The sequence below is a fragment of the Bos indicus genome, chromosome 23, assembly GCF_029378745.1.
Source record: "Bos indicus isolate NIAB-ARS_2022 breed Sahiwal x Tharparkar chromosome 23, NIAB-ARS_B.indTharparkar_mat_pri_1.0, whole genome shotgun sequence".
NCBI classification, from domain to species: Eukaryota; Metazoa; Chordata; class Mammalia; order Artiodactyla; family Bovidae; genus Bos; species Bos indicus.
The window spans coordinates 12,044,841-12,068,788 of NC_091782.1; the positions used below are offsets into that span (position 1 = coordinate 12,044,841).

Here is a 23,948-nt window from a genome sequence, read left to right on the forward strand (position 1 = left end):
GTCCTGGCACTGACACAGCAAGGCTGAAGGCCCAGCTGGGGGCCCCATGCTGGAATCTGTTGGGATCTGCATGCCTGAGGTCCCCAACCCCCCACCCCTACCCCCAGAGCTTTAGGAAGCTCTGAAAAGTTGCCCAAAGCCTTCTAGGTTTTCATGGGCCCAACCTAATCAAGCATTGAAGCCTGTGACATCCTCATCATTGGAAACTTTTGATGAGGAGGAACATCACTGAATGGGCCCCTCTGATTCCCAACAGGAAAACAAGCCCCTCCCTTCCTGAACACCCGCACTCGCCTCCCCCCCGCCCCCGCCCCCCCGCCTCCCCCCCCACTGCCTCCCACTCCACCCTATGCCTGCCTGAGACCTTTCAGCAGAACCACCCAACCAGAGGCACTGAACAGACAGTTTGAATTCTCTGCCGCTCTGGGCGAGGATGAGGGTGTGTGCACAAATCCCTGCTGTGCCCTGTTGGGTAGGGGGCCCTGTGGGATGCCACCGCCCACCTGCCATGCTGCCTAGGCCCTGGGGCTCCTGGAGGACAGGGGAACCATCTGATGGGATGACATGGGCCAGGACCCAAGGTTGTGGGCAGAGACTCAGTGGCTGATAGAGGGGCAGCCACCATGATTCATGGGGGAGAATCCCAGGGATGGTGGAGCCTGGTGGGCTGCTGTCTATGGGGTCGTAGAGTCGGACACGACTGAAGCGACTTAGCAGCAGCAGCAGAGACTCTTTGCTTTAACACCCCTTGATGCCATCTTTCCTACCAGCCTGCTGTACTATTTGGGTGGCAGAGGGGGTTCTTTCTCTCTCCTCTACTTTGTTCCCACCTGCCTTACACCAGGTCTGGGGTGTGCTGGAACCAGCTCAGACAAGCTTGCAAGAGCCAGTTCTGTGACCTGGTTGTTAAAAATCAAACGATATGATTCACTGTTTCTCAACAGTTTGTTCATAGCCTCCTAAGGACCTTTTTAGACATTTTGCCCTTAATCTCCTACCACTATCCCTGTAAAATTTTAATATTGCAGATACATTGCATATCTGTTTATGCACTGGATGTATTTTTGTGCTTTACATATAAAAAGAGTAAGACTGTTTTTCACCCCCTGCCAAAAACCAACTTTCACCCCTGTTGACAATGCATGATATAAATTCATAATTATATTAAAAACAAAAGTAAAATTTACTCAAAATTCGTCACTTCCTAGTTAGTTTACTACCATTTTTTTTTTTATTGACTCTTTTGAAATAGTTGATATATCTGCTTTTCCCCTGGAGAGTTGGTTGTTCAATATTTACCAGCCCAACACCGGGCAAATATTTTATTTTTATTGGAATATAGTTGCTTCACAATGTTGTGTTTCTGTTGTACAGCAAAGTGAATCAGCTATATGGATACACATATCTCTCTTGATTTTTCCTTCCCATTTAGGTCACCAGAGAGCAGAGTTCCCGTGTTACACAGTATGTTCCCAGTAGGTAATCTATTGTATATACAGTAGTGTGTACATGTCAATCCCAATATCCCAATTCATCCCACCCTCTTGCCCCCCACTTGGTATCTGTATGTTTGTCCATTACATTTCTGTCTCTATTTCTGCTTTGCAAATAAGTTCATCTGTATCATTTTTCTAAATTCCACATATAAGCAATATTATACAATATTTTTTTTTCTGACTTAGTTCACTCTGTTTAAGTCTCTAGGTCCATTCAAGTCTCTGCAAATGGCACAGTTTTGTTCTTTTTATGGCTCAGTAATATTCTATTTTATATTTCCTTTTTATGGCTCAGTTCAGTTTAGTTCAGTTGCTCAGTCGTGTCTGACTCTTTGCCACCCCATGAATTGCAGCACGCTAGGCCTCCCTGTCCATCACCAACTCCCGGAGTTCACTCAAACTCACGTCCATCGAGTCAGTGATGCCATCCAGCCATCTCATCCTCTGTTGTCCCCTTTTCCTCCTGCCCCCAATCCCTCCCAGCATCAGGGTCTTTTCCAATGAGTCAACTCTTCGCATGAGGTGGCCAAAGTATTGGAGTTTCAGCTTTAGCATCATTCCTTCCAAAGAAATCCCAGGGCTGATCTCCTTCACAATGGACTGGTTGGATCTCCTTGCAGTCCAGGGGACTCTCAAGAGTCTTCTCCAACACCACAGTTCAAAAGCATCAATTCTTCAGCGCTCAGCTTTCTTCACAGTCCAGCTTTCACATCCATACATGACCACAGGAAAAACCATAGCCTTGACTAGACGGACCTTTATTGGCAAAGTAATGTCTCTGCTTTTGAATATGCTATCTAGGTTGGTCATAACTTTCCTTCCAAGGAGTAAGCGTCTTTTAATTTCATGGCTGCAGTCACCATCTGCAGTGATTTTGGAGCCCCCCAAAATAAAGTCTGACACTGTTTCCACTGTTTCCCCATCTATTTCCCATGAAGTGATGGGACCGGATGCCATGATCTTCGTTTTCTGAATGTTGAGCTTTAAGCCAACTTTTTCACTCTCCTCTTTCACTTTCATCAAGAGGCTCTTTAGTTCCTCTTTACTTTCTGCCATAAGGGTGGTGTCATCTGCATATCTGAGGTTATTGATATTTCTCCCGGCAATCTTGATTCCAGCTTGTGCTTCTTCCAGCCCAGCATTTCTCATGAAGTACTCTGCATATAAGTTAAATAAGCAGGGTGACAATACAGCCTTGACATACTCCTTTTACTATTTGGAACCAGTCTGTTGTAATATTCTATTTTATGTACACACCAAATCTTTATCCATTCCTCTGCTGATGGACATTTAGGTTGCTTCCATGTCCTGGCTATTGTAAATAGTGCTGCAGTGAACACTGGGTGGGTGTATCTTTTGGAATTATGTTTTTTTTTAGGTATATGCCCAGGAGTGGAATTGCTGGATCATCTGTTTGTTGACCATCTGCATGTCTTCTTTGGAGAAATGTCTATTTAGGTTTTCCACACCTTTTTTTTTTTTTTGATTGGGTTGTTTGGGCAAATATTTTAGAAAAATAACACTTGAGAAGTGGTCAAAGAAAGAGGTTTGTCTAGCAAAATCCTCATTTAAAGATGCATGGAAGAACATGGAGAATTCCAGTGGAGGCAGGAAGAAGAGGAAAGAGGAGCCTGGAGAGGGAAAAGACCCTCTGATGCTGAGTCATTGTTGGCTGAAGGATGTCTCTCTAGTGAAAAGTCTAAAAAGGGGAAAAATTGTGTGTGTTGTTAGGGGCAGGTATGTGTGTATATATAATACACATCCTCATGCTCTAGGAGTGTGTGTGATTAGCAATTTGCTTGCTTTTTCCTTTGATGTAGTGTATACCTTTACACCGGAGAAGGCAATGGCACCCCACTCCAGCACTCTTGCCTGGAAAATCCCATGGACCGAGGAGCCTGGTAGGCTGCAGTCCACAGGGTCGCTAGGAGTTGGACACGACTGAGCGACTTCCCTTTCACTTTTCACTTTCATGCACTGGAGAAGGAAATGGCAACCCACTCCAGTATTCTTGCCTGGAGGATCCCAGGGATTGGTGGAGCCTGGTGGGCTGCCGTCTGTGGGGTCACACAGAGTTGGACATGACTGAAGCGACTTAGCATACCTTTACACACCACCACTGGGGGTCAGGGGCATAAAGCTGAGACCCCCTTACCACTGTTTCTTTTCCTCCGTGTTTCGTAGCTAACACCCGAACCTCTATTCTGAAGGGCATATTGGGCCCTGTGCGGAGAACAGAGAAACTGACAATGTTTGGCCTTGAGTAGAGGGAGAAGACTTTCACGTGAAGATACACAAGGAGGAAAGCATTGCGTCACTCCCTCCTTTCCCAGTCTGTTTCCTCACCGATGAAATGGGAAGTGCAGACTGAGTTCTCAGGAGCACCTTCCAGTTCTCACTGTCCTTGTCTGGAACTCTCTCCTCTTCCTCCCATCTGGACAAAGCTATGAGGTCCTGCCGAGGCACTGACTCCTTCTCCTCTGCTCTCACTCGTCTCCCATCTGCCTGCAGGACAGCTTTTTAAAACTCCGCCCAGTGCCATCTTCTCCCACTGAAGTCCGAAAGTCTAGGATATGTGAGAGGGTAGAGCATGAACACAAATGCTGTGCCATTGTCAGCTGGAGGATCGTAAGCCATTGCCAACCACTCCCAGGACTAGCCTCCATGTCTTCAAAACAGGAATAAGGCCTCTAGTGCCCAGCCCGGGGTGAAGATCCATCAGCTAATGTGCTGTGCACGTAGGTCCTTATGGACTGAACAGCCCCTGCTCCAAATTCATATGCTGAAGCCCTATCCCCCAGTACCTTAGCGTCCAATCGAATTGGTATCTTCATAGGAAGAGACTGGGACACACAGACACCGGGGGTGTATCTGCAGAGGCAGGACCATGTGAAGAGGTGGCAAGAAGACAGCCCTCTGCAAGCCAAGGAGAGAGGCCTCAGGAGAAATCAAGTCTTCTGGCATCCTGATCTTAGACTTCCTGCCCTCAGGAGTGTGATGAAGTAAATTTGTTCGAGCCACCCTGTCTGTGATAATTTGTTACAGCACCTCTGAGCAGATTAATATAGTCCTTAAGAGGCCCTGATTCTTTCTGCCTTTAATTTGTTTCAGCTCTGCTTTACACGTGGCAAGTCTTGTTTCCTCTGTTTATAAATGACTGAAGGGAGGGATCCCGTGGGTGTATCTCTTCCTGTCCCCAGAGGACACAGTTCAATGCCAGGCACAAAGTGTACAAAGTCTGATCTCTTGCCTCACTGTCCACTTCCCGCTTGTAGACAAGGGTGGGGGGACCCAGCTGCCATCCATGAGTGCTTCTCTAACTTCAAGTCATGGAATTAATTTAGTGAATCACATGAGCACTTTTCAAAAAAGGCTGACATGGAATAGCAAAAGGATTAGAAAATGCCAGACTGCATCACAGGCAGGAGGAGGAAGCATTATTTTATGAAACTTGCATTTGTTTTTACATATTTGTAAGTAGAAAATAATTACCAACTATTCAAAGTGTTGTGAATTATATTTGTGTCTGGTTACTGCATCGTGGTGTAAAAATGCATTTCTTAATATGAATCACAATCCCCTAAATCTGCAAAAACATGGCCCTCAACCAGTATTGTTCAGTTTCTCTTTGAGTGAGTTTATGACTGGAAAGCCAATCAGCTGTTCAGGGGAGGCCTGGGGTGGTGTAGCGGCAAGGACCTGAGTGGGAGGAGTCACTGTCTGGGCCAGCAGTCACGGAGTCCTGGCCTTGGGTACTTTCCTGTGTCCTAGAGTAAGTGACATGACTTCACTGGGCCCGTTTCCCCATCTGTAAGAGGACTTAAAAAACCCCTCACGGGGTTCTCTCAGGACTACCAGGAGCCAAGAAACCTGAAGGTACCCACTCAATGATGTAATAGACAGTTCTTTGATTTCATCATTTTGTTATTTCATCATTTCATTCAGGTCTGTCTGCTCTAAGTAGGTGCATTGTTTCCTTCCTCTTCCACTGCAGGAGAAAGGAATGTGCTTGCCCCCCACTCCTCAAGAATCCCTGGCTTGAGTGGGCCAGAGTTGAAAGTGTACCCAGAAAAGCATTTCAGAGGCTAAATCCCAAAGTATACTCCCTTGTGGATTTTATGAAGAGAAAATCAAGTTCTGGTGTATTCTCAAAGCAGCTTCCCGAGAGCAGCCAAGGTCCCAAGAAGTCAGGAGGAGGAGCCTCCCATCCTTTGTCTAGGAATTAGAGGCCAGCCGCCACTCTGCTCTGGCTAGGCTCCCAGGGACACTGCCTGCAGGCTCTGAGTCACTATTAGAAGCCGTCCTGGGCCCCTGGGAGAGCAGGGGTGGAACAGCTCTACCCGAGATGGTTTCCTGAACCTGGCGTTCCAGCATCCACCTCCCTTAGCCAGGCCACTTCTCTCAGTGACACACCTATCTTTCCTGGGCCAAGGACTGTCTGAAACCCATGCTGCAAACCTGCTTCCAAGCAGGGAGCTTAGACATGAGTGTATTATCTGGAATTCCCAGAGGGTTTGTAACGCAGCAACTGGAACAGGTGTAGGTAGCTGACCCACTACCCTGCTTCCTGCTCCTGCCCTGGGCTCCCCTCTCCAGCCTCAGAGCTCTGTGTGTCACCATCCTGACCACCATACCCTGGTTCAGAACAGAGCACTGGATAGAGTCAGGACCTAGCGCTGTTTCTGAGTGACCTCACTTGTAAAATAGGTGGGCTGGTGGGGGATGGGCTGGCATTTGATTTTCTGTAGGAGTCAGATCCTTAAAATGTTCTAAAGTTCTAGAAAATGAACTAGAGAAGCTAAAATCATACTGCTTTGCTCCCCACAAAGAATCAGGGATCTGTGTTCCTGGGGACACAGGCAGAGCTCCCAAGCCATCAGACCAGTTTCTGGGATTTGCAATCTGGTTGATGGGGAAGGGGTGGGCATCTTTTGTGCAGCCTGCACCAGCAGGGTGCAGAATCTGGACTGTCCGGGGCGTACCAGGGTCTGGGACAAGGTAAGGAGAATGGTCATTGCCCCCCACAGGAGCTGCACTCTGCACCGGAGTGGGGAAATGGGGGGCTTTTCCTCGGCAGTCTTCTCTAGCCTCTCCCCCTTTGTCTTAACTCAAAGACTCTCTGCCTTATTTTGAAGATATCGTCCAGCACTTAGCAGAGGGACCCCCAAACCCCATCCACTCAGATCTGTCTCCAGATCCTTCCTGACACTCTACTCTTCCTGCCCAACTGGTCTTTGAGTCAGGAAGCCAACAAATATTTAGCTTCTCTGGCCTAGAATTTGACTTGCTGAAATTCTCAAAGAGGCCCTCAAATGCTGTTCTCCGTGAAGCCTGCCTGACCAACACCCTTGCTCCAGCACCCTTCCCCTTTCCCCCACACCAGACACTGTTATTTAATCGTTTATTCCCTCAATGTATATTGAATACTGGCTGCCTACCATCTGCTCTGCTAGGTGCCAGGATAAGGAGAGCAAAACCACACCCAGCTCCTCCCCTTCAGAGGCTGAGGGCCTGGTGGGCTCTTCTTACACATCCCTTCCTCCGTGCTCCCTTCCCAGCCCCCACTAGCTCTGAGATCAGCTCCCAAGGACAGCACCTGTGTCTTATACATATTTGTCTCTCAACACACAGCAAGTGTCTGTCATCCAGTAGCCTTCAATATATTACAGATAATGTATGAGTGGCCAGAAAGGAAAACAGCTTTATCCCTGAAGCTGGTCCTAACTCTGTTATAGGGACAACAGAAGATGGAGAAAGTAACTAAGGCTAGACACTGGGTTAAATCACATGCTGGTGCTGCTAACCTACAGAGTACAATTTGGCCTTATCACAATTAAAAATGCATTTACTTTTTGACCCAGCAATTCCACTTCTAGGAGCTTACTCCACAGACAGAGGCTCACACATGTGAAATGACACACACACAGTGTTAGTCACAGTAGTATTGTTGGCAGCAGACTGGAAACAACTTTATTTTTTATGTGCTATTATCTTTAACTAAGTACAAAGACTTTTCCAATCATGTTACATAAAGATCATTTTATCCACTGCTCTGTTTGGCTGCCAGCCTCTTGTCCCTCTCCTCAGCAATGGTAAGGCGAATACCCTTTCCACGGGGAAGAGAGATCCATGGCTTGTTGCCTTTGCCAATAACGAAAATGTTGGAAAGCCGGGTGGCAAAGCTGTTGCCATTGGCATCTTTCACATGAACTACATCAAAAGAACCTGGATGTCTCTCCCGGTTGGTAATCACGCCAATTCTTCCCAGGTTAGCACCACCAGTCACCATGCACAGGTTACCAGTGTCGAACTTGATGAAATCAGTAATCTTGCCGGTCTCCAGATCAATCTGAATGGTGTCATTCACCTTGATGAGGGGATCAGGGTAACGGATGGTGCGAGCATCATGGGTTACCAGATGAGGGATTCCTTTTGTTCCCACGAAGATCTTTCTCACTTTGCACAACTTATACTTGGCCTCCTCAGGTGTAATACGATGAACAGCAAAGCGACCCTTGGTGTCATAGATCAAACGAAAATTCTCTCCAATCTTATCAATGCTGATGACATCCATAAAACCAGCAGGGTAGGTTACATCGGTGCGGACTTTGCCATCGATCTTAATGAAACGCTGCATGCAAATCTTCTTCACTTCATCTCCTGTTAGGGCATACTTAAGTCGGTTTCTTAGGAAAATGATTAGAGGGAGACATTCCCTCAGCTTGTGGGGACCAGTAGATGGACGAGGGGCAAACACGCCGGTCAGCTTATCCAGCATCCAGTGCTTTGGAGCTGCTACACGCTTCAGGTGCTTCTTGGGACCCCGAGCCATAGCTGCACTGCGCACAAAAAGAGGAAAATAACCTGAATATTCACTGATGGGGGCTAATTTCTAAAAAACATTTTTTTAAAAACTGAGGTATAGATGATATACAATATTATGTAAGTTTCAGGTGTACAACACGGTAGCTCACAATTTTTAAAGGTTATATTCCATCTATAGTTATAAAATATTGGTTATATTCTGTTTTACTATACATACCTGTAGCGTATTTACATTATAAATAGTAGTTTGCACTTATACCCCTATCTTGCCTCTCCCCTCATGGGACCTAGTTTGATACATTATGCTACCCTACATAAAGTGGAATCCTATGTGGTATATAAAAAAAATGAGGAAGCTCTGTTTGAATATAAACAGGAAAAACTCTAAGATATACTGTTGAGTTTTAGAAAGTGAGTGTGCATAGTTCATTATTTTTTATGTAAAAAATGGAAAGATGGGGAAAGAATATATTTAAGTATAATGTATTTTACATATGCACATAAGGGTGCTTCAGGAGGAGGGGCCACAACGAACAGGTAACAGTGGTGCTGTGGGAGGAAAAATAGGCAAATGAAAAATAAGTGGGGAAAAAAACCTTTCCACAGTATCCTAATTTTCTTAATACTGTACTATATAAATGTGTTACATATTAAAAAGACAAAAATGAAGTTTATGGAGCAACATGTGGAAATGAGATTAAGATAGGTGGGGAAAAAAGAAAAAACTGTATTCAGTAGGATCACAACTATGTAAAAAAAAATGCATGTTAGGGTTTCCGGGGTGATCTACTGGTTACAGATTCACCTGCCAATGCAAGGGACATGGGTTCGATCCCTGGTCCAGAAGATCCCACAAGCCGTGGAGCAGCTAGGCCCATGTGCCACAACTACTGAGCCCCTAAGCTGCAACGACTGCAAGCCCACGCACCTAGAGCCTGTGCTCTGCAATAAGAGAAGCCACCACCACGAGAGGCCCGAGTACTGCGGTGAAGAACAGCCCCTGTTCGCTGCAACTAGAGAAAGTCCACATACAGCAATGAAGACCAAGAACAGCCAAAAACAAACAAGCAAAAACAAATAAATCTTTTTTAAAAATGCATGTTAAAATTTCCATATGTAGAATGGACATTCTGGGTAATTTTTATTTCCTTTTTATTTGCTAATTTTTTCCATAAATTTCTGTAAATAAACATATTTATTAGAAAAAAATTAGTAACAAAAACAACATATATACTAACAGAATGGAATATTCAGTATAGCTGCAATTATGAAAAAAAGGCATTGAAAGAAACTGGAGGAAGGGATTTCCCTGGTGATCCAGGGGTTAAGACTGCTTTGCCAATGCAAGCTGTGGGGACTGGATCCCTGGTTGGGGAACTAAGATCCCACATGCCATGTAGTGCAGTTGAAATGTATTTTTTTTTTACAGTGTCTCTGGGACTTCCCTGATGGCCCAGTGACTAAGATTCCACACTCTCAATGCAGGGGGCCTGGGTTCAATCCCTGGTTAGGGAACTAGATCCAAACACAGCAACTAAGAGTCCAAATAATGCAACCAAAGATACTGCAGGCTGCAATTAAGACCAAGTGCAGCCAAATAAATACATGAATAAATCTTAAAAAAAAGAAAGTGGGCAAAATGTTAACAGTGGTTTTCTCTGGGTGTGAGATATTAGGTAATGTTTAAAATATTACAGTATTTTGTATTACTTTCATGATGGATGGATGGAAGGAAGGTAGAAAGGAAGGAAAGCTAGGCAAAGAGAATTATTCAGAATAACGGTTGTGTTGGGGTAGTAAGGTTATAGATCATTTTTGTTGCTTTGTTCAGCTTTCCAAACATTCCATTATTGGTTTTATTTTATTAGCGGGAATAAAACTCTCACTGCAGCAGAGTGGGATTCTACTCCCCGAAGTCCTGCTCATTTGCACTGAAGACTGCTACTGGTGACACATTGCTGAGGAAAAAGGGCGAAACATCAGAGACCTTAAGTCCTTGAACTGACTTAGCTGGCAAACATTTATGAAGCCCTGACTGCTAGGTTTGCTGCTGGAGAGTAAAGTATTCTAGGAAAGTATGTATGCTTCATGCAGAGATGGAAGGAGAATTCTTAAGGAGGTCTGAGCAGAAAAGCCTTGTAAGATCAGGCCTTGTAGGCAGTGATCAACTTTGTCAATGGACAAAATTAGGCCTGTGCAAGCAGGGAGTGTAAGATTCATCCATCTAAACACCTCCACTCCAGGACTCAGAGCCCCACTCTCTCCTTGCTGGCTGAAGCATGCATGGTCTCTCCTGTAGCTCTCCCACCTTTATACCAAACCCTGGGGCTGATTATCAAAGCTGTGGTTATTAGCTATGATTATTAGTCAAAACTATGGTTTTTCCAGTAGTCATGTATGGATGTCAGTTGTACTATAAAGAAAGCTGAGCACCAAAGAATTGATGGTTTTGAACTGTGGTGCTGGAGAAGACTCTTGAGAGTCCCTTGGACTGCCAGGAGGTCCAACCAGTCCATTCTAAAGGAAATGTGTCCTGAATATTCACTGGAAGGACTGATGCTGAAGCTGAAGCTCCAATCCTTTGGCCACTTGATGCAAAGAACTGACTCATTTGAAAAGACCCTGATGCTGGGAAAGATTGAAGGTGGGAGAAGGGGCCGACAGAGGATGAGATGGTTGGATGGCATCACCGACTCAAGGGACATGAGTTTGAATAAACCCCCGGAGTTGGTGATGGACAGGGAGGCCTGGTGTGCTGCAGTCCATGGGGTTGCAAAGAGTTGGACACGCCTGAGCGACTGAACTGAAGGGTTCAATTCTCACTGGTCCTCACTTGTCTTGCCATGATGAGCACATGTTCACTCATGATCTCGGAGGAAGGACACTGTTTAGTACTACAAAGCAAACAGCTCAAGAAAGGTTTTGGTCATCCTAACTCAGAGACCTGGGTTCTGATTCTGCTATTAAGTACCTATGAGACCTTGGACAAGTAACTCCACCTTTATGAGCCTCAGTCTTATCTGTAAAATGGGGAAATCTCAGTAATAATGAACAATATTTGCCCTGAGCACCTCCCAGTTTTGGTGAGGATCAGGTGATACGGTGTACATAAAAGGCACTTCAGGACTTCCCTGCTGGGCCAGTGCTCAAGAACCCACCTGCCAGTGCGGGTGACACAGGTTTGATCCCTGGTCTGGGAAGGTCCCACATGTTGCAGGGCAACTAAGCCCATGCGCCACAACGACTGAGCCCACGTGCCCTAGAGCCCATGATCAGCAACGAGAAGCCATCACAATGAGAAGTCCCTGAACTGTAATGAAGACCTAGTGCAGCCAAAAATAAATAATTAAAAAAAAATCACTTTAAATGTATATATGATATCCAGCTGATTGATACACAACATGTACTATATCAAATACAATGGAATACTATTTAATCTTTATGCTAAGTGAAAGAAGCCAGAGGCCACATATCATATGCTTCCACTTACATGAAATATCCAGAACAGGCAAATCCACAAAGACAGAAGGCAGATTAGTGGCTGCTGGTAGCTGGGGGTCAGGAACAAACGGACAGTGACTACTTAATAGGTACAAGGTTTCTTTTGAGGTGAGGAAACTCAGGAACTAGAGAGTGGTGTTGGTTGCACAATATTGTTGAGTGTACTACATGCCATTGAGTTGCATACTTTAAATGGTTAAATGATTTTATATGTTCTTTACTACAATTTTAAAAACAGTGTAAATAATGGTTCAAATCTGAGTTTATTTTTATTATTTCTACAATAACCAAAGGCATTAGATGTTCAAAATTTCAGAGTTCTTCATCTGTACTAGGGAAGAGCAAGAAGTGACCAGAAAAAAGATGGAAATCCCTCTCAGAAAGAGGACAGAGCCCCAGGGACATGAACCCCTGGCCCAGAAGTGTGACCACTGGAGAAAACCAGAATGCCAAGGCCAGGGAAGCACACTGACCTGTTCTAACCATCTGTGTGGACCCACCCTTTAATTGGTTGGCTACGTGATTCCTCCAGGAAGATTTAATTCCCAGCCTCTTGCTCCCGAACTGTTTCCCAGCAAGACCAGAAGAGCATGTTCTGGTTCTTGCCCTGAAGGCAAAGGGCAACTTCTCAGACCTAAAGTGGCCCTAACCTGGTTTACACAAGCTGGAATCAAGATTGCCAGGAGAAATATCAATAACCTCAGATATGCAGATGACACCACCCTTATGGCAGAAAGTGAAGAGGAACTCAAAAGCCTCTTGATGAAAGTGAAAGTAGAGAGTGAAAAAGTTGGCTTAAAGCTAAACATTCAGAAAACGAAGATCATGACATCTGATCCCATCACTTCATGGGAAATAGATGGGGAAACAGTGGAAACAGTGTCAGACTTTATTTTTCTGGGCTCCAAAATCACTGCAGATGGTGACTGCAGCCATGAAATTAAAAGACACTTACTCCTTGGAAGGAAAGTTATGACCAACCTAGATAGCATATTCAAAAGCAGAGACATTACTTTGCCAACAAAGGTCCGTCTAGTCAAGGCTATGGTTTTTCCTGTGGTCATGTATGGATGTGAGAGTTGGACTGTGAAGAAGGCTAAGTGCCGAAGAATTGATGCTTTTGAACTGTGGTGTTGGAGAACTCTTGAGAGTCCCCTGGACTGCAAGGAGATCCAACCAGTCCATTGTGAAGGAGATCAGCCCTGGGATTTCTTTGGAAGGAATGATGCTAAAGCTGAAACTCCAGTACTTTGGCCACCTGATGCGAAGAGTTGACTCATTGGAAAAGACTCTGATGCTGGGAGGGATTGGGGGCAGGGGAGGAGAAGGGGACGACAGAGGATGAGATGGCTGGATGGCATCACCGATTCAATGGACGTGAGTTTGAGTGAACTCCGGGAGTTGGTGATGGACAGGGAGGCCTGGCATGCTGCGATTCATGGGGTCGCAAAGAGTCAGACACGACTGAGCGACTGATCTGATCTGAACCTGGTTTAGCCCCAGGGTGACCTCAGACCCATAAAAGCTGGGTTTCAAAGCTGAAGAGACTCTAAGATGAAGACTTTTTGATAACGATGGTGTGATGTTTTGATGACAATGTTGTGACATCACTGAGAGCAGCAATTCATTCACAGGACACTCAGAACACTCAGATGTACAAAGACATTGTTTTTCTTCCCCTCATTTGTCTCATGAGTCCACATCTCATGGAGCGGGAACTAAGAAGGAAGGGGACAACTTGTCCATTAGGCATCTTGGTCTCCCTCCATATCAACTGCACTTAACAGATAAATATTCAGTTACCTCATTAAAATGACCACTTCTCCCTTCTCCTCCCCCCATGTACTTTGGGGAAGGGTCAGTTCTCAGTCTTGTAATCTATCCTCTCTGCCAAGGTTTCCTAAACCTCTTGGACAAGTGTAACTGGGCACTGGCTTAAATAAACATCCCTTCAGAGGCTCCTACCTTTGGAGATTCCTAGCCATCAATTTGGTAAGTGACCCAGGAATCTGAGTCTTGTTCTCTCTCTCGAGAAATTACAGAAATACTGCTCTGTGCCATATACTAAGTTCTCTGTAGCCTGGATTAAGTAACCTCCTTAATGATCAAGTCCTCCAGGCTGACATAAAGGAGTGGGAGCTTAAAACATTTATAAAATCATTTCTTTCTCCCCATAACCTGGCTTTCAAGATCACTGTCTTACAAGGAGGTCCCCACCATCATAAAAAAAGGGAAACTTGTTAATTGAAGGAGTGCAATGACTTTTTTGTACAAATTTGTATCTGTTCCTCTTTTGACACTCCAGAAATCTATTGAGTCTGGCCTGAGGAGTCCCAGGGGTCAACATGATTAAGAGAGCTATGCTTTCAAAAATATATTTTAAAATTCCCATCACTAACAACAATATCTAACATTCATCAAGAACTTACTATGTACAAGGTGGTGTGCTGCACGCTCTCATGGTTTATCTTCATGGTTTATCTTCTTTGATCTTCAGAACAATCTTATACTGTAACTATCCCCAGTTTACAGATAAGCAAACTGGTGTATAGAGGTTAAACAACTTACTCAGGGTCACACTGCTAATAGTGGAAGACAGGATTTGAACTAATGTTTCAGAGAAGGCAATGGCACCCCACTCCAGTATTCTTGCCTGGCAAATCCTATGGATGGAGGAGCCTAGTGGGCTGCAGTCCATGGGGTCGCGAAGAGTTGGACACGACTAAGTGAGTTCACTTTCACTTTGGGTAATTCTGAGGGTTCTTTTTAATCACTAAGATACTCCTTTCCTACTTGAGTTTGAGGCCTCTTCGAAACTGGTCCAATCATCCTATTTTACATGTGTGGAGATCCAGGATAAGAGAGGGAAAGTGACTTGCCCAAGGACACAGTGCTAGGCAGCAGCAAGGCTGGGAATGGACCTCAGACCTGGAACTCCTGACCCAGAGCTGCTCCCCTCAGGCTCCATGCCTCTGTTCTGGTATTCGATGAGTAATTGCCATTGTAGTGTTGAACCACCTGAGGAGAGCGAGAGTCTTCAGGGAACTGAGATCTGCCTGATAGTTTAATAATTTCTCTATACTCTTAAAATGAGAGGGGCCTATCCAAGAGCTTCAATGCTATTTCGCTGTGCATTTTCTATTCACTGATTTCTAAAGTGCACATCTATTGGTTATGTCTCCAAACCATCTATAGTCTTTCTGTTCTTTAGATTTCCAGAAATCTGGTGATTTTTAGAAAAGGTGTACTCGGTGGCCCTATCAGGGTAGCTCTGGACCCATAAAGGCTTGTTTTACCTTTGCAAGGTGTGAAGCCCTGAGGCAGGGAGCTCCTTTGAGGCTGTGAGTAACTGGAGTGAGAAAACCTTTGACCTCTAGCCACAGGATCTTTGTCCCAGCACACTTCACAACCTGGAAGGGGGAGCTCTGACTTCCAAGTGGAGGAAGAAAGGGAGTTCACACTTACTGAGTGGCTGTGGCACGAGTTAGGTAATTCCCACCCTTGCCCAGCAAGGTGATGCTATTCTTCCCATTTTACAGATGAAAGAAATCAAGGCTCAAAGATGGTAATTTGCCTGAGTTCTCACAGCTTTTATATTAGTTGACCTAGAACTTGAACTGTGTCTATTATACTCTGGGGTCTCTATGTAGGACACCATGGACCCATCTAGGGTGAAATGACACCTGCAGATGTTATCAGGGCCTGCAGGTCTCACCATTTGCTGCCAGACATAATTATTCTTCATCCTCTCTCTTCTTGATCCTCCTCTGAGCTGCCAGTTCCTGATTATGTGCTATTCTCATCTGGTCATGTTTATCCCATCTCAGACTTCATTTTCTGGCCAGGTTAACAGCCTTAATGAGGAGCTGCTCTAGAGAGGTCAGTCACTACATGCCCACCCACTCTTTCTGGGGGACTCCTTACCTCAAAACTGCAGCTGTCTTCCCTGAGATGGACACCTGACCAAAGTTAGTTCAGGTGTAATTAGCCCAGACGCTTGTCCTTTGTGGGACCTTACTTAGCAAAGAGGAACTGTTTTAATCAGATGTTTTTTCAAGAAATGGAAACTGGGCACTGAATCAGTAACAGCACTTGAATTATAAAGATTGAGATTAGAAAGGGGACTACAAAGTGGGGAAAGGTTATGATGAACCACTTCTGAAATGAGAATATATAATGAGAAAAGAATATAATATAGTACATGTGCAGAGTGGTAGAAGTTACAAACATACATATGTCTGTATATATAAAATCTATATTTGTTTATATATTATGTATACGTATCTGTTACATATGTAAAAACAGCTGCAGTTTCCATGCTGTATAGCAGTTTCTGTTCTTGGGTTCCTATAAGCCCCTGTGTCCCTTCATTAAATTCCCCTTTCCTCAAGTAAATTGAATGGGTTCTTTTTTTCCTTCCTTGAAACCAAAGAAGTTTTATTTAGAGCAGGAACAAACTTAAAATAATTTACAAGGTTTAACTTCCTTAAAATTGGCAAAGGACACCTCTGGGTTAAGAGTTCCCAGGTGGCTCCAACCAAGCCACATGGAACAACTTTTAAGCTGTGAGTAAAAAGTAGTCACACTGTTTTCCAGTTATATATTGCTGTGAATGATACCATCCCAAACTTAGAGCTTAAAACCATCACTCTTTGGCTTATTAAATTCATAATTTGGATTATTTGCAGGATCGGTGGGGACAGCTTGTTTCTGCTCCACCTGGTCTCAACTAGGGTGGCTTGAAGGCTAGGGCTGGACTCACCGGAAAGGTCATTCGCTCACTCACTCATTTATCGATAAGGCTGGAGATTAGTGCTGGCTGCTGAATGGAGTCTCAGCTGGGGTTCTATCAGACACCTACATGGGGCCTTTCCCTGAGGTTTCTCCCCGTCCTCGTGGCATAGTGATTAGGTTCCAAGAGCAGCATTCCGAGAGGTGGTAGCTATATCATCTTTTTATAACCTTGGAAGTTACATAGCACCATGGACACACTCAGATTCAAGAGGGGAAAGCCTACATTACACAGTAAGAAGAACGTGCTAGATGTACTGTACCATGGTGCTCATTTTCAGAAAATAAAATGTCAGATATAGCTAATGAGCTATATATATTAGGAGGATGGAGAAAGCCTGTGACCCATATTCAGACAAATGCACATTAAATCAACAACAGATTAAGAGTTTGAATAAAACTGCTGCTGCAGTGAGACAGGATTATAAGCAGAAAGAAGTATAAAATACAGCATGTGGAAACATTTAATATTGGTGCAAACAGCTTAGAAGACCTCAGCAACCCCTAGAGTCTCACTACCTAAAAAGCACACGAATGCTGAACTCACCAGTTAAGAAGGGAGGGGGATGGGGAGATATACTTTAGAATGATTTATATCAGAAATCATTAAAATGTTTTGGTTTTTAAGTGGATAACTTCAGTAACAGATTAACTTTCTTCTGGGATGTCAGATAAATATCACTACAGTATCCTATAATTATTTTATGCTTTATCTTTCAATAAGAGCAATCTACCTTATAATTCTCTTGGAATACTCCATTATCTCCTAGCCTTTATTGCTGTGCAAGATAAGTCTGCTGTTACTCTACAGTTCCTTTTTAGGTCATCTGCTTCACTTTCCTGGTTGCATTTAGGATAGGATTTTTTGTCTTTGGCGTACTGTATTTGCTTTTACATTTATGTTTACCTGTGGAATTACAAAAATTCTGCTCAGTTAAATATTGTTCTCCAATCTGATGATACATGCTGCATAATAAAGAATTTATCTGGTCTTTGTCCTAGGTTCTGGGAAGGGAGCTTCTGAACCCTTCCTGATTTTCCTGAGAGATAGGATGTCTCTGTTAACCATGGTGGGGCTCTCAGATCACACCTGAATTTATGTTAATGAGTGACTCAGGATGGGGGTTGGTTACATCAGAAAGACCAATAATGTGATTAAAGGATTGGGGATTTGAGTCATGTGATATTAGCCCAACTTCTCCAGGAAGAGGAGGGTGGCTGGAGACTGAATTCAGTCAATCATGCACATATAATGAAATCCCAATAAAACTCTGGACACTCAAAGTTTGGTTGAGTCTTCTGGATGAATAGATCAGTGTCCTGTGAAGGTGACACATCCAGATTCCTCAAGGAGGGGGCTTGGAAGGCTCATGTTTAGGACTCTCCCAGACCTCCTCCTATATATCTCTTTATTTGGCTGATTTTGACTTGAATCCTTTGTAACAAAACTAATGTATCCTTTGTGACAAACCATAAAGCCTAGTACTTTCCCAAGTTACCTGAAAAGGTCATGGGAACTCCTGAATTAGTAGGTCAGAAGCAAGCAGGGCCTGGGAACCCTTGAACCTGCAGCTGGTGTAGGTGGAACAGGGCAGTCTTATTAGGGACTGTACCCTTAACCTATGGAGGCTGCACTAACTCTGGGTTACTGACAGAATTGCACCACAGTATTATACACAGATTTCTTCACTCTGGAGAAATTTCAGTGTGAGACACACATGCTCAGTAAGTACTACACAGGATTATTGAAAAACCTGTAATGATTCCCTATTACCTTTTGTTTCAAGTGGAGAAAACTGTGGTCCTTCTTTCTGACATCAAAGACATGCCACTAACTACAGGAGAATAAAATGTCATACCTTTGATACCAAAATAAAACAGTCTAAAATAGAGGCAGTGTGGTAGATGGCATTACTATTCCTTTAGTGTCAATTATTGGTGCTCTGTCCACATTTCCTCAAATCTCTTTTCAGGTTCTGTTCCCTCTCCTGACTTCTGTGTGACTTTGTTTCTAAGAGCCATGCACCTGTGATTCTTTTTGAAGGACTGGTCCAGGGCTACTGGAACTGCTTCATCCATATTCAGAAAGCAAAAGTGCCCTTAGAGCAGTCCTTAACCGATGACTCACAGCTGTGGAAATATGAAAGTCCAGCTCTCCTGCCTTGAGTTGGGATAAACTCTGAGGTATAATTTATACCCAGAACCCCCTTTGGATAAGGCTCAGCCCAGGACTTGGCCTGAAATTATACCCTTACTTAGCTTTGCCTCCTTCCCTGTCCTGCTCCTCCACTCCTTTTCTGGATTCTCCTAGGAACACTTCCTTAATAGAGCACTCTAATCCTTGACTCAGGGTCTGCTTTGGGAACCTAACCTAAAACAGTTCCCAGTTATTCACTACCCAGAAGGTTGCCATGTGACTTGCAGTGCCTAGGGAGAGGGGGATTCTATTTCCCAGCCCTTCTGAGTCAAGCTTGGCCACGTGATATGCTCTGACCAATGGAATGTGACAAGAAGTATGCCACATATTACTCGAATCTTAAGAATCACTGCATGGTGCTAGAATTGTTTTTTTTCTCTGGGGCCAAGATAGGAGCTGCTCCTTCAGCCTTGGTTCCAGAATAAGATGTGTGAAGCAGAATCACATCTGATAGGCAACATGTAAAAATGTGAGCAAGAATAAACCATCTTTATTGTAAAACACTGAAATTTGGAGGTTATTACTGCAGCATAACAACGTATATAATACAAACAGTGTAGTTAAAAGCATGTTTTCTTGAGTTAAGATAACTTGACGTCAAAGCCAAACTCTGCCACTTACTATCTGTATAACCTCAGCCAAGTTACTCAGCCTCTCTAAGCCTCAGTTTCTCCATCTGTAAAATAGGGATAGCAATGATATCTATGGCATAAGGTTGCTGTGGGGATCAAATGAGTTAACACATATAAAGTACTTCAATAGTGCTGATAAATGCTTAACACTAACTAAAGTGAATTATTAATTATGAACTGTGACAGCACATCCCCAAGTTTTCAGTGTTTTCTCCCACAACCACTGAAATTGTTGGTTGCCTCCCCAAGCATCCATTCTACTCTTTCCTCAGTCTCAGTTTCTGTTTGGGGATCTATGTGGTTCTGAACTGATTTCACTTGGCCTGAGATAAATCTAACAACCAACAGAGTTCTGCTAAACACATGGACATCACCAGATGGTCAACACCGAAATCAGATTGATTATATTCTTTGCAGCCAAAGATGGAGAAGCTCTATACAGTCAACAAAAACAAGACCGGGAGCTGACCGTGGCTCAGCTTATTGCCAAATTCAGACTTAAATTGAAGAAAGTAGGGAAAACCACTAGACCACTAGACCATTCAGGTATGACCTAAATCAAATCCCTTATGATTATACAGTGGAAGTGAGAAATAGATTTAAGGGCCTAGATCTGATAGAAGACTGCCTGATGAACTATGGACTGAGGTTCGTGACATTGTACAGGAGACAGGGATCAAGACCATCCCCATGGAAAAGAAATGCAAAAAAGCAAAATGGCTCTCTGGGGAGCCCTTACAAATAGCTGCGAAAAGGAGAGAAGAGAAAAGCAAAGGAGAAAAGAAAAGATAGAAGCATCTGAATGCAGAGTTCCAAAGAATAGCAAGGAGAGATAAGAAAGCCTTCCTCAGCGATCAATGCAAAGAAATAGAGGAAAACAACAGAATGGGAAAGACTAGAGATTTCTTCAAGAAAATTAGAGATACCAAGGAAACATTTCATGCAAAGATGGGCTCAAAAAAGGACAGAAATGGTATGGACCTAACAGAAGCAGAAGATATTAAGAAGAGGTGGCAAGAATACACAGGATAACTGTACAAAAAAGAGCTTCACGACTCAGATAATCACGATGGTGTGATCACTCACCTAGAGCCAGATATCCTGGAATGTGAAGTCAAGTGGGCCTTAGAAAGCATCACTATGAACAAAGCTAGTGGAGGTGATGGAATTCCAGTTGAGCTATTTCAAATCCTGAAAGATGATGCTGTGAAAGCACTGCACTCAATATGCCAGCAAATTTGGAAAACTCATCAGTGGCCACAGGACTGGAAAAGGTCAGTTTTCATTCTCATCCCAAAGAAAGGCAATGCCAAAGAATGCTCACACTACCACACAATTGCACTCATCTCACACGCCAGTAAAGTAATGCTCAAAATTCTCCAAGCCAGGCTTCAGCAATACGTGAACCGTGAACTTCCTGATGTTCAAGCTGGTTTTAGAAAAGGAAGAGGAACCAGAGACCAAATTGCCCACATCTGCTGGATCATGGAAAAAGCAAGAGAGTTCCAGAAAAGCATCTATTTCTGCTTTACTGACTATGCCAAAACCTTTAACTGTGTGGATCACAATAAACTGTGGAAAATTCTGAAAGAGATGGGAATACTAGACCACCTGACCTGCCTCTTGAGAAATTTGTATGCAGGTCAGAAAGCAACAGTTAGAGCTGGACATGGAACAACAGACTGGTTCCAAATAGGAAAAGGAGTTTGTCAAGGCTGTATATTGTCACCCTGCTTATTTAACTTCTATGCAGAGTACATCATGAGAAACGCTGGGCTGGAAGAAGCACAAGCTGGAATCAAGATTGCCAGGAGAAATATCAATAACCTCTGATATGCAGATGACACCACCCTTATGGCAGAAAGTGAAGAGGAAAAAGCCTCTTGATGAAAGTGCAAGTGGAGAGTGAAAAAGTTGGCTTAAAACTCAACATTCAGAAAACGAAGATCATGGCATCTAGTCCTGTCATTTCATGAGAAATAGATGGGGAAACTGGAAAGTGTCAGACTTTATTTTTTTGGGCTCCAAAATCACTGCAGATGGTGACTGCAGCCATGAAATTAAAAGACACTTACTCCTTGGAAGGAAAGTTATGACCAACCTAGATAGCATATTCAAAAGCAGAGACATTACTTTGCCAACAAAGGTCCGTCTAGTCAAGGCTATGGTTTTTCCTGTGGTCATGTATGGATGTGAGAGTTGGGACTGTGAAGAAAGCTGAGCGCCGAAGAATTGATGCTTTTGAACTGTGGTGCTGAAGAAGACTCTTGAGAGTCCCTTGGACTGCAAGGAGATCCAACCAGTCCATTCTGAAGGAGATCAGCCCTGGGATTTCTTTGGAAGGAATGATGCTAAAGCTGAAACTCCAGTACTTCGGCCACCTGATGCGAAGAGTTGACTCACTGGAAAATACTCTGATGCTGGGAGGGATTGGGGGCAGGAGGAGAAGGGGACGACAGAGGATGAGATGGCTGGATGGCATCACTGACTCAATGGACGTGAGTCTGAGTGAACTCCAGGAGTTGGCGATAGACAGGGAGGCCTGGCGTGCTGCGATTCATGGGGTCGCAAAGAGTTGGGCACGACTGAGCAACTGAACTGAACTGAAACTGGATCCCAGGAGGGCAAGGAGGGAAGCCAATTTCCATGGTGTAAATATTCCCTCCATGGCCAATTTCAAGCTACCGATGGTTTAACAACTCTCTCGCAAAATCCTTGAATATTTAACAATCACCTGGAGAGCCAGCTCCAGCACACCATATGCCACCCCTCTATCCATAATACGTTAAGTATAAGCTCCTACAATCAGTGAAAATCTCAGGGTTTCTGAAACACAAAATATAAAAGCTTTCCAAGAATTTCTTGGTGGTCCAGTGGTTAGGATACCCTGCTTCCACTGCAGGCAGTGTGGGTTCGATCCCTGGTCTGGGAACTAAGATCCTGCACGACACACCCCTCCCCCCAGCCGCCCCAAAAGCTTTCTAAAATACATTAGGTTGAACATATGAAACTGCCAACATTTAACTAGTTTTGATCTACATAAAAGGTAATTTCATATGTTCAGCCTAACAGATCAAATACACAGGAAAATATAGCAGAAGAAAGAGAAGGAATAAAGGATGAGGAGGAAGACGCCACCGGAAGCACATCTGAAGAATGACCACGTGGAACTTAAAAACTGATGTTAATCCTTCACTCCACAACGGGTATTAAATATAACTTTGGACAATTACCTTCTTCATTATTTAATTGGACACCCTCTGGGAAGTATCATATTATACCATACGAACTTATCGAATACCTCAATTCTTCAAACTTCGTTTTCATTGCACTAACCGATGATTCCCTCCCTTTCCAGCAAGAGCGAGAAATTCAGAAAGGTCTGAGGAGGGATTTCTGCTATCTTTCGACAGGTTTCGGGGGAAAGGCACGCTATTCCGGGAGTTTCATTATCCCGTGGCCCTTTTTCTCGTCATAAATTCTCTCGCGGCAAGTTTGGGAGTTAGGGGCCTGAGCCGGGATGGCTCCTTCCCTTCTTGGAGCTTGAGGTAACTCACCTGTGCGGTGGGGATTAGAAGATCCCTCAGAGGCTGGCCGTGACGATTAAAGGAGAAAACAGACGTGCGGGGTATGGCGCTCGGTAGGAGCCGGCGAGTTGGACGATATAAACTCCACTCGGCTTTCAAAGCGAAGCCCCCAGCAGGCGAGGGACGAGACTGCTCCGGTAACGGCGCGCGCAACCGCCTCCGCCGCTTCCCCGTGGCCTGCGCGGTGGGCGTGGCCCCGCTTCCCAGAATGCCCCGCAGGCGGGTCCGGAAGTGCGGGCCCGGAAGTGCGAGTCCGGCCCGGGCTAGGTCTTGCAATGGGACCCCCATCCTCCTTCTCACTGCGGAAGTGGCCGCCGTGCCCTTGGCTTCCTGCCACCGCCTAACGCCCACCCCACACAAGCAACATCTACAGTGGACACTGCACAGCCGCCACTGATACACCTCCGCACACAACACCCTCTGGCTTCTGTCCACACAGGAATCACACCGCCATACGTGGAAGAGAGCGCGGCTTCTCGGAGCATGCGCAGAGCACATGCAATTCATCTACACAGGAACTGCATGTCTGAACCCCTACACCGGGTGCAGACCTGCCAGGGTTCACCCAGCCTTCATTCTGCTTGCGAAAGACTTGTATGCATCCCGTGGAACACTAAGCACAGCACGCACGACACACACACAGTGCACCACCTCCACATGTGAAGACTGCAAACACTGTTTTGAGTCGTTCTCAACCCCACGTGGAGTTCAATTTCACACACACACACACACACACACACACACACACACACACATACCCCACAATCCAAATAACACGCATACCTTGCACACTACACCAGACACAAAATATACACTTAAACCCTGGCTGAAAAAAAAAACCAAACGCATTTGTCACACACGTGCTAATATTACCCACACCATGTTAAATACGACATACTATAGAAGCCCTGCGCATAAT

The 23,948-nt window shown here is 44.5% G+C and overlaps 1 protein-coding gene across 2 annotated transcripts; it reads right to left on the reverse strand.

The window, feature by feature from the left end:
* Positions 1-7,438: 7,438 nt before the first annotated feature.
* LOC109577308 (small ribosomal subunit protein eS4, X isoform-like) lies at positions 7,439-23,232 on the reverse strand. 2 transcript variants are annotated; one of them, XM_019986199.2, is made up of 2 exons: positions 23,000-23,232; positions 7,439-8,330 (listed from the first exon to the last, which is right to left on the reverse strand). In XM_019986199.2, the coding sequence occupies exon 2, from the start codon at positions 8,326-8,328 to the stop codon at positions 7,537-7,539; it is 792 nt and encodes a 263-aa protein (XP_019841758.1). In that variant the 5' UTR covers positions 8,329-8,330; positions 23,000-23,232; the 3' UTR covers positions 7,439-7,536. The 2 variants fall into 2 exon arrangements, with proteins under 2 accessions (XP_019841758.1, XP_019841757.1); XM_019986198.2 differs by having other exon boundaries at positions 7,439-8,335; positions 23,000-23,230.
* Between the last annotated feature and the right edge of the window lie 716 nt (positions 23,233-23,948).